The sequence below is a fragment of the Ailuropoda melanoleuca genome, chromosome 9 (assembly GCF_002007445.2).
Source record: "Ailuropoda melanoleuca isolate Jingjing chromosome 9, ASM200744v2, whole genome shotgun sequence".
Classification (NCBI taxonomy): Eukaryota; Metazoa; Chordata; class Mammalia; order Carnivora; family Ursidae; genus Ailuropoda; species Ailuropoda melanoleuca.
In genome coordinates this window covers 56247808-56259813 of record NC_048226.1, presented here as the reverse complement: position 1 = coordinate 56259813, position 12006 = coordinate 56247808, and the positions used below count along the sequence as shown (strand labels likewise).

General features: G+C 37.6%; 1 protein-coding gene across 8 annotated transcripts in view; it reads right to left on the bottom strand.

The window, feature by feature from the left end:
• Positions 1-12006, bottom strand: part of WWP1 (WW domain containing E3 ubiquitin protein ligase 1) — a 125172-nt gene that overhangs the window by 53036 nt on the left and 60130 nt on the right. For all 8 annotated transcript variants that reach the window (XM_034668266.1, XM_034668269.1, XM_019797156.2 and 5 more), the window contains one exon: positions 7772-8108. In XM_034668266.1, coding sequence (XP_034524157.1) covers positions 7772-8108 — 337 coding nt within the window. The remainder of the gene's footprint in view (positions 1-7771; positions 8109-12006) is intronic.

The following is a 12006-nucleotide window of genomic DNA, read 5'->3' as shown; positions in this document are numbered from 1 at the left end:
ATGTCCCAATTTAGCACAGTCTTTGCCCTCAAGTGTGCCTGGTGTTCCCAAGTTAGAGAACTCCAGAGAAAACACCCACAGGCAGGATACTAGTCCTAGCTGCAGGGAGGGGAATTAAGGATTCATTTCTCAAAGTGACTTTCAATCTTGCTGTCATCGTGCCATCTTCACCACTACTTCCTACCATATCTAATGCTGCCAATTCCTGACCCTTTTAGAGTGCCAATGCGGAGACCAGGCTTGTCCCCCTCACAGGCCAGAATTCAGCTCTCCTGGGTTTGCTATGTCAGCTCCACTTAATCATCCTCCAGATGACTACAGCCTCATGAGAACCTGCACAGAAGCACACAGCTAAGCCACTTCCAGATTCCTAATCCCCAGAAACTATTTAAGATGATATGATTTGTTGTTTCAAACTGCTAAATTTGGGAATAATTTGTTACACAGCAATAATATGCAAGGAAATACTATAAAACCATTCAACTCTTGGGGCACCTGGGTGGCTCAGTCGTTAAGCGTCTGCCTTCGGCTCAGGGAGTGATCCCAGGGTCCTGGGATCGAGCCCCACATCGGGCTCCTCCACTGGGAGCTTGCTTCTTCCTCTCCCACTCCCCCTGCTTGCGTTCCCTCTCTTGCTGGCTGTCTCTCTCTCTCTCTGTCAAATAAATAAACATAATCTTTAAAAATAAATAAATAAATAAATAAATAAATAAAACCATTCAACTCTTGATCTCAGTTCTGGTTGTGATCTCAGGGACCTCGTGAGTTCAGCCCCCGTGTTGGACTCCACACTGGGTGTGGATTCTACTTAAAAATAAACCAATGAATAACATAACATAACATAACATAACATAACATAACATAACATAACATAAAATAAAAAAATAAAATAAAAAATAAAATAATAAAATAATAAAATAATAAAATAAAATAAAAATAAAAACATTGAAAAGGCAAACCTACATATTTAGATCAACAAGCTTTATGAAGAGACTGAGGTTTAAATCTGTATTGCTCATCAGTGTATACTAACAGCACAAAGCACAGTGCCTGCAGAGGTGCTTAATAAATATTTACTAAATATTTGTTGAATGTGTGAATCGTACTGACATGGACATATGACCAAGTTTTAGAAAGCACTATGAGGTATTTACCTAAAGGCTACAAAAGCACTTCGGTGGCTCACTCTGTTAAGCATCTGACTCTTGATCTTGGCTCAGGTCATGATCTCAGGGTGGTGAGATTAAGCCCCACACTGGGCTCCGCACTGGGCATGGAGCCTGCTTAGGATTTTCTCTCCCTCTGCCCCACCCACCACTCATACTCTCTCTAAAATACATAAATAAATAAACAGATTTGAAGGGATACATACATCCTGATGTTTATAGCAGCATTATCAACAATACTCAAATTATGGAAAGAGCCCAAATGTCCATCGACTGATGAATGGATAAAGAAGAGACAGTATATTTACACAACAGAATATTACTCAGCCACCAAAAAGAGTGTAATCTTGACATCTGTAACAACGTGGATGGAGTTAGAGGGTATTATGTTAGGTGAAATAAGTCAGTCAGAGAAAAACAAATACCACATGATGTCACTCACATGTGGAACTGAAGAAACAAAACAGACAAACATGGTGGGGGAGCGAAAGAGAGGCAAACCAGACAACACTCTTAATTATAGAGAACAAACTGAGGGTTACTGGGGAGGAGGCTGGGGGGGATGGGTTAAATGGCTGATGGGTATTAAGGTGGGCACTCGTTGTGATGAATGCTGGGTGTTATATGTAAGTGATGAATCACTAAATTCTACACCTGAAACTAATACTACACTGTATGTTAACCGGAATTTAAATAAAAACTTGAAGAAAAAAAAAAAGCAACTGAAAACTCTACACTGTGTAGAGTATGATCCCATTTTCTTAAAATAATTCTATAAGTGTATTCAAAACAGAAATTTACATAGCTACTCGCTAACCTCTTTACCTACTTCTTTCTATCTTTCCTCACAGAACCTGTCACTATATGACATTACTGAATAGGTTGTATGTGCAAGGCCCCAGCAGGTCAGCCTGTTGTTACACATACTTCATAGCAGCAGAGTCTTGGGCTCTCTTGGCCCTCTGAACACCCAGGGCCTAGGGTAAAGTCTGACACAGAGAAGCTCTTAAATACTTACTGCAGGAATAATATATAGACACCATTCTCTGAGTGTTTTTGTATGACTTAAATATTTTACTTGGTCATGTCTTAGCCTGTGATCAGAAACACATTAAAATATTAGGGGGAAAAATAAATATAACCAAGGGTTCCATCTATATAATAGGCTATGAAGCCCTATTCTAGTTTTATCTCAGGTAAACTACAAATATTTCCAATTTAACATTCAACAAATATTCAAGTAAGCTCTCATGTTCCAAGCATAATGTAAGCCACGGATTCTTTTTCAAGGGAGGGGGAGAGGGAGAGAATCTTAATTAGGCTCTATGACCAGCATGGAGCCCAAAGCTGGGCTCGACGTCACGACCCTGAGATCATGACTGAGCTGAAATCAAGAGTCGGACGCTGAACTCACTGAGCCACCCAGGTGCCCCTAGCCACCTATTTTTAATTTTTCGGAAACAGGGGTTCACTTTCAAATTTCAGTGTTTATGCTCCTAACAGAATGTATCTTTCTCAAACTTTTTCTGTAAAGTGCCAGATAGTAAATATTTTAGGCTGTGTGGGTGGAAAGGCAAAATCAATAGTATTATGTAGGTACTTACACGATAAGAGCAAAAACTGTAATGCCCCACCTCATTTTCCTAGCAGCTGGTCCAAGGGGAGGCAACTTGCTGAGCTGTCACTCCAAAGTGAGATTCTACCTCTTGGAGCATGGCAGTTGTCACAACTGAGTCCCCAGTGTGTAGGTGGTAACCAAGGCTTTGGGCAGCAATGATGGAGGAAGGTACTAGTAGGGGGAAGGAGAGGTGCAGAGCAAAGGATGATACTCTGGATTGGTCTGGGTGACTCACAGTGACAGCCTGCTAGAGCTACACCCATGGGTCCTATAAAAGTGGTGGGCTGGAATTGGCAAGAGATCAGAATATCCCAGTAGTGGAAATTCATGAATACTTCCCAGAGGTGCAAATTACTTGGCTGAATGATGAGACTTCGAAATAAAATTCTTTAATTTCAGGGATCTAAGTGCTAATTTATAACTGCCATACATCACTTCAACCATAACATTCTCCTTTCTAGTATTTAGGTATAGTCTCTCTGTCTCATTGGGACATTATACATAAATTTTCAAAACCTACTACTGAACAAAGACCTTGTTTAAAAAAAAGTTAAATGTGGAAGAATTTGGTGAAATATATTACAATAAAAATAAGAGAATTTAGTTACTGGTTGATTAACTACTGGTTTCAAACTTGGATAATGGGATAGATAGTAAGACTTGCCTTTCTCAACCACAAAGAACAGTTACCTCATTCTCTCCTGTACTGCTAACTTCTATGCCCAGAGACTCCTGCCCATCAGAAGCTGACTATCCTTTAAAGTCTCTCCCATTTAAACAAACAAACTTTAAAGTCTCTCCCATTTTATAAAACAAAAACTAACCCTCAATTCTTTTTTTTTTTTTTAAGATTTTATTTATTTATTCGACAGAGATAGAGACAGCCAGCGAGAGAGGGAACACAAGCAGGGGGAGTGGGAGAGGAAGAAGCAGGCTCATAGTGGAAGAGCCTGATGTGGGGCTCGATCCCACAGCGCCGGGATCACACCCTGAGCCGAAGGCAGACGCTTAACCGCTGTGCCACCCAGGCGCCCCTAACCCTCAATTCTCTATCTCCTCCTGCGCATTTCCACCAACCAAACATTCCTTTCTCTTTGTGTTCACAGGTAAAGTTTTACATACTGGTTCTCTTTAAATGTTTGTACACATTTCTACCCTTCCCATTCACTCCATCACACAGCACTCTGAAAACAGCTCTATGTCCCAGAAATTGCTTTGTCAAAGGTCAATAATAAATAATCCCTTTGTTGTTAAAATTCAATCAGTGCCTTTCAGTTATCTTACTTGAATTTTTTAGTAGGTTTTGACCTTGTTAACCATTTCCTCAGAGGAATTTACAAGCCAGGGCCTTTGCTCACTCACTCAAAATCATTTAATCAGGCATTAATTCACTTATTTAACAAAATTTACTGAGTACCGGCTATGTGGCAGGCATGGTTTTGGGCACAAGAAATACAGAAATGGACAAAATACAGCCCTTTCCAGTCCAGTGGAAAGAAAACTGACAAGACACAAATATATGTCACATGATGATTTAAGTGTTATAAAGAAAAATAATACAAGTTATGCTGATTAGAAGAACCCTACTCAAAGATTCCATTTATATTATATTATATTAAGTTCTGCAACAGGGAAAACTAATCTAGAATCTATAGTGGAAAAAAATCAGAACAGTGACTGAAAAAGGTACTTAGAGAATTTCTGGGATGATGGTAATATTCAATATCTTGATAAGGGTTTAAGTTAACCAATGTTTGTGTTTGTCAAAACTCATCAAAATGGTACAGTTAATACTTGTGCATTTCATTCTATGTAAACTTTACCTTAAAAACTTTGAACAAATATTGAACTCTAGTTAATGATATACAAGCTGAAGTACTGAGGGGCAAAATGTACTGATGCCTGCCACTCACTGAACTGCACTTAAAAGTTAGAGATGAAGAGACAGGAGATAAAGCAAACAGTAAAAGGTCAATTACAGAATCTACTAGTAGACATCGAGGTATTCACTGTCAAATTCTCTAAATTTGTCTGCATGTTTATAAATTTTCCTAGCAAAAAGCTGGGGGAAAATAAGGCAGGGTAAGTGGATGGGTGCAGCAGGGCCTGATTTAAACGGGGAATCAGAAAAGGCCTCTGGAGTAAGGTAACATTTGCGCAGAGACCTGAATGAGTCATGCAGATATCAGAGGAATAGCATTCTACACAAAAGTATGGGCAAATGCAAAGATCTCTGAGTGAGATAATGCTTGACATAACACTCCAACGTCATCTCCAGATTGAAATACTCTTCTCTCAGAACACTAGTAATTCCAGGCACTGTGATTCCACTGGTAATTAGCTAAATAGCTGAGCAAGTTACAAAGAGAGGAAACACAGGAACTAAGAAAGATTTCTGAGGAAAGAGAGAAGATGATGTAAATTTGAAAACTGCTAACTCGGGCAGTTACCCAAAGACAGTACTGCCTAAGCCAGAAGAGTTCTACTCTTCTATTATACTACTCACAACTAATTACCAGGATACATCTTATCATCACCCTATGAGACCAGTGTCCACCTTAGTGCTGGCTATTTTAATTTTTCACCTGGATTAGAAGCTTCTAAACTTTTCTTTTTTAAAGCATCTTTTTTTTTTTTAAAGATTATATTTGAGAGAGAGAGAGCACGCATGCGCAAGTAGGGTTGAGGAGCAGAGGGAGAGGGATAAGCAGACTCTAGGCTGAGCGTGGAGCCCCACGCTGGACTCAATTCCAGGATCATGACCTGAGCCGAAACCGAGAGTCGGACGCTTAACCAACTGAACCACCCAGGTACCCCTGCTTCTAAACTTTTTTGATGACAGTTCACAGAATAAGAAATATATTTTACAGAAACATCTCTGTGTGTACTAGACTGCTATTTACCTTATACACACAAACCTGCATCAGAAAAATTAACTTTCTGGAAACAAGTTTACTCTTACTACAACTAACACTCTTCAGCATTTTTTATTCCGGTCTATACCGATTTACTTCAATTATATGTTCAAATGCTGGTCATAATCTGCTAATGGGGGGCAGCCTGCAACTTGAAAATCACTTATCTAGGTTACAAAAGTCTCCTAACACAAAGATCACATATGGTGGCTACAGGCATGCTGAAGCATTTATTTGGCCCCCATAGAATTAAGTTTCTGTGCTTATTATCATTTTAAATCATAATGCCTGCTTCTCGCATTTATAAACCATCCTGGCTGCTATCCTAACTTGTCTCCTTGACTCCTAGAATCTGTCTATACCACTACTAGAATGAATGACCTAACTAAAATGCAAATAGGACAATGCCACAACCCTGCTTAAAATTCATTAACGTTTACTCATGGCTTTCAGGAAAACACTCCCACACTCCTAGAAAAGTATACAAAATTCTTCATAGGACTGTTTCCTCTTTAGTACTACATAGGTCACTTCCTGAAATGCTAAACTCAAGCCATAACAAAATACTATTTCCTGAATTCTACTTACATATTTTTATGGATGCCAGAGATCTGAACATGCAGTTGCCTCTACTGAGAATGAAGCCTTTCACCACTAGTGCCTACATTATTGCTCTGCTAACTCGTAACCCTCTTTTAGAAATCCACTTAAGGGTCATCTCTTTCAGAAAGTATTCTCTGATCTCAATAGTGTAGGCTACGCCCCTAAAAGAATACGTTCCTATCCACAGCCTGCTAAACTTATGTTTAGCCCAGCTTTAACGGTACGGTGTAGTTGTTGCTTACTTATCTTTACCCTCCCATCAGACCATAAGGTTCTTAACACCTTCTTGTATGTACGTGTCACAGTGGCAGACACATGAAACTAGGATAAATGACTAAGCTGCCAAAGGCCGAAAACAAAGGGACAAAGAGAGATTTCTGAGAGAAGGGAAGATACTGTAAGGTCTGAAATGCTGGCAGTCAACAAGTGGGGATTTCCAGAAGTAGCTGAAAATAAGCTCAGAAAAAGGTCTGGCCCGTACATACAGATTTGACAGTTACAGTGATGGGAGAACATGAGCACCAACAGAGGAAGAAAAACACAGAGGAACAAAGGCTAAAAAAGGCTGAAACCACTATTAGACAGTGAGCAAAATCAGACGAAGCAGCAAAGAGCACTGAGAAAAACAGTTCAGAAAATAAGACAGGGCTATGAACATAGTAACTGTGATGCGAAATTGAGGGCAGTAACGTAAGACCTCTAGAAGTGCAGTTTCCACAGCTCGGAGAGGAGACATGCTAAGTGCTGCGAGCTGTGCAGGAAAGCACTGTGTCCATATGTCTATCACAGCACCGTCAAACTGCACTGCATATATGTTTACAAGTCTGAGCCACCAGAAATAAACTTTTTGAAGTCAGAGACAATGAATGATTAACTCATCATCAAAGCCAAGTAAAGAGTCAAAAAAACCTGTTAAGTAAATCTGGGAGAGATGACCAAATGGAATACACACATAGAACAACTCTTTAAAGGAAATCTTGGGAAGTTGAATATTTTCAATGGGAAAATTTAAAGGGGACTAAGAATTATTAAGCAGCAACGAAACCCTGAGTTTGTAACAGAGGTAATCAGCAGAGTTAGGTGACTTTTCCCTAGATGAGAAAAAAGATGGCTATGTTGGGGGCTGGAGAGCAGACCATAAAGGAAGCTAGAGAACTGAGGTAATTATGTAGTGTTATAGTTATTCTTCTCTAGCAGTAAAAATAAACCAAGAATCAAATCAAGTGTGCCTTGCAAATTAACACTAGGCTTTTTTCTTTTCCCTTCACACTGCACATACTTCATTAGTAATTGTTCTCAGTTTTAAAAAGTACTTGGTTTGTGGCAAATAAATTTTATCAATCAGATTCCAACTTTGATTTCAAATTACTAAACAATGGAAAAACTTTATATACACATTCAACAGTCATATTATTAAAAAGTTGCTATTCAAATGTAAGTCAAATTTCTAAAAAATATATTTAACATACCCTGATGGCAAAGTTTCTGCGTTGGTATTTCCAGACTGTTGCCGTACAGGTTCCGCACACCCATCTGGCTGTCTTAATTTGGCTGCCTCAAAAGCAGAATTATTTCCAGAATTAGAGGCAGCAGGGTCTAAAGTACTTCTAGCTTCAGATCCAAGTGCTGCACTGTCAGAAAGAATACACTCATTGTTTTCTGAGGAAGTCAGTATTTCTTGAACTGGAGGATCTTCAACAGTAGTATTAGTGCAATCTGAAGACAAGGCGGTTTCTTCAGATACTACTGCAGTACCCGTGGTGGAAGCATTATCGGTTGGTGCAGATGAAGATGATTCTCCATTAACTAAAAAGAGAAAAATCAGTAAGACGAACTATCAAGCAATGACAAAGCAAACAACTCACCAGTTATACTTACTTAGTACCTAATTCACCCTGAGTAATGTATCAGGTACTGATGAAAATAAAATAAGATAGATTACATTTTTTCTTGCTCACATTTTAAAGATGAACATATAAAATTTAAGAATACAGTTGACCCTGGAACAACACAGTTTTGAACTATGTAGGTCCACGTATATGCAGAGTTTTTTCAATAAATACAGTATAAATCTTTATGATTTTCTTTAATATTTTCTCTTTATCTTACTGTATTATAAGAATACTATATATAATAGATATACAAAATAAGTGTTAATTGACTGTTTACGTTATTGGTAAGGCTTCAAGGTCAACAATAGGCTATCAGTAGTTAAATCTGTAGGGGGACTCCAAAGTTTGTACAAAGACTTTCAAGTGGTAGAGTCTGGGGGGTGGGGTGATGTCAGTGCTCCAAATCCCTTGTTGCTCAAGGGTCAACTGTCTTGTGTGTATACACACACTAATAACCTTAAGGAAGAGAGAAACCAACATGAGTATAACATGTTTTTCCTCCAAAGGATCAATTCTGAAAGTTTGCATGGTTTATATGAAAACTTTAAATGATCCCTTTCGATCTCCCTTTTCATATGCAAATGGAAGCTAATAAAAAAAGGGCAGCTAATATCAAAAATGCCAAAGGGGGAAATACACAGTGGCATTAATTTAGTACTCTAGAGGACTGCCAAAAAGATCCAAAAATTTATTCTACACTTTCTGAAGAAATGACTCAGTACTGGAATCCATTAATACAATTTTCTTAATGTCCATTTTAAATGTGATTGATGAATGTCAATTATGTGTCACTATTAAAGTGAGCCAAATTAAAACTGGAAAGAGAATAGATTATTGACCAAAACCAAAGAAAATTCCACATAAAATTCTAATTGAAATGGGGTAGGGAGACCTAATTAAGAGTAATGGTATCATCAGGTAGATTTTTAAAGAAAGAAAAAGACTTAAATAGTGGAAAGAAAATGTACTACTAAAGGAATCGAACTGCAATTACAAAAAAAACAAGAGAATGAATTAAGTTCTGTCCAAATGTGGAGGAGAGAATGGCTTTGGAGGAAAAAAAAAATACAAGAAATAAAATATTTACAGTTACCCTGTATCAAACACTGTTAGATAACACAGAGAAATGAACAGAGAATGTGCACGAAGAGACTAAATTCTGGTGTTCTGTATATGATGCTCACTTAAAGAGTTATCTCATTTAATATTTACTCTTCAACAGTGCAGAAATTAATTTCCAAAAATAGAAAAGCTTAGTCATTTTTCCAAAGCAAAATAACACTAAATGGGAAAAGAAGAATAACTGAGAAAAGATAATGTAGTCCAAGAAGAAACACTCATAAACCTTTATGCATACTGAAACACAGCACACAAAACAGAAGCTGTTAGAAAAAAGGAAGAAAATGAAATATTAAATAGCACCATTCAGTTGTTCAAGGCAGAAACTTCTTTCCTACAATAATTCAACAGCAAGTGCTCTGAGCCCTTCTCTCCATCTGTACCACTACACTTCCTGGTCCATCATTTCTTGCTTTCAATACTTCCAGCAGGCTCCTAATTTTAGTCTGCCTGCTTTTTCTCTTGTCCAACTACATACAACCCATTCTCCAAATGACAGCCCAAGAAAATCTTTTTCAAAACATGTAACAGATCTTTTCACTCCCCTAATTAAACATACCAGTGAATTCCTACTGCTACCAGAATAAATACCAAACTCTTTAACCATGGCCTATGATAAAGACTACATTAATCTGCTCCACGGCTACCCCAGATTCCTCACAATGGCTTTCCTTCTGTTACCTGAATAGAGCAAACTCCTTCCCACTTCAGAGATGTGCACTTGCGGTTCCCACAGTCTCAGGATATCTCATCATTTAGAGTGCATGCTCAATTACATCTTCAGAAAGCACTTGAGGCAGTGCTTGAGTACCTTATTTAATGCTATTAATGCTATTCTTATGTTTAGTTTCTCATGTTCTCAAATCATTTTATGTATTTGTTTTTATTTCTTTTCATTAAGTTCAGAGTGTGAAAACTTTGTCAGACTTGTTCACTCTTGTATTCCCCAACTGTTACAAAACGCCTGGCATATGAAAACAATAAATATTTGTTGAATCAATAAATTAAAGACAAATCAGAGACGAAGAAATGAACTGAACATACCTCCCTCAAAACTACGAGATTACAGTATTAGTAGAAATATTAGTTAAGCATATGAAGGATTTAATAACACAATAAATTATAGAGTTTCTTACATACATATTCCATCCAAACACTCAAAAAATTTTTAGAAAAACTGACATGTCAAAGACCAAAGGAAAATCCCCAATTATACAATAAGGAGGCCACATTCTAACTACAATAAAACTAGAACAAGCGGGATGCCTGGGTGGTTCAATCGGTTAAGGTCTGTCTTTGGCTCAGGTCATGATCCCAGGGTCCTGGGACTGAGTCCTACATTGGGCTCCCTGCTCAGCGGAAGCCTGCTTCTCCTTCTGCCTGTCATTCCCCCTGCTTGTGCGCTCTCTCTCTCTCTCTGACAAATAAATAAATCAAAAACAAAACAACTAGAAGCAAGCAATACAAAATACAACTTATTAAAATGTTCACGGAGAGTCTGACATAATCTGCTAAACACTTTTTAAAGATTATCCTATTTGGTCTTCAAAGAACAATGCTGAGACAGAGAGCAGCATGATTCCCATTTTACTAGTGAGAAAGCTGATACTTTTATGTCCATAAAAATGACAGTTCTTCCCCAATCCATAATCAATTTGCTTAGACGATAAACTAAATACTGAGTTAAAGAGGAAATAATAATGAAATTATAAACTTTAGGGAAATTAATGGCAATGAAAACACTTGTATCAAATGTTATTGGACAAAGCCAAAGACGTATCCAAGGATGTAGAAATGGTAATAAATGAGCTTAACACTCAATCCCAGAGCCAGACAGGAAAAACAGGAGAAGGAATTAAAAGAACAGTAAAACTGATCAGAATTTCCTAATTTACCTGATAAGAATCAGTTGAGATCTTGTTGAAAGTATAGATCTCAGTTCCCATTCTAGACTTAATGAATTTCTAGGGGAAATCTCTAAGGAAGAGTCTGGGAATCGTATTTTTACAAATGCTTCAGATGAATTCTTACTAGTAAATTTGGAGAAACCATTAAGTATACCTTTTTGAGTTTTATAAAGAAAAACATATGATATGAATAACATAAGAATGCCACAAACCACTTTATATCAATAAGTCTCAAATATATTAACTACGGGGCACCTGGCTGGCTCAGTTGGTAGAGCACGTAACTCTTGATCTCTTGAGCCTCACTTTAAGTGTGGACATTGCTTTAAAAAGAAAAAAAGTCTTAAAAAAAAAAAAAGCTAAGCTTTGAAATATATTAACTAAGTCAACAGAAAGAAAAATTGAAAAGACTCATCATGGGGCACCTGGCTGGCTCAGGCAGTGGGGCATGCGACTCTCTCTCAGGGTTGTGAGTTTGAGCTGCATGTTGGGTAGAGAGATTACTTAAAAATAAAATCTTAAAAAGAAAATTAAAAAGACTCATCACAGTAGAAATGAAAAAGGTGATGAAAGATCTAATATCATCCCACCAAAGAGCACAAGACTCACTTAAGTTTTCTGAAAAAATTCTATGAACCCTTCAATGAACAGATCACTCCCATGTTATTTAAAGTCGTATAGTACATGAGGAAAGAAAAAGAAAAATTGAGTTTCTTTATTTATTCTGTGAGGGTAATATAGCTCTAAGGTTGGAGCTAAATAAATTAAAAGATGGTTCAATATTAG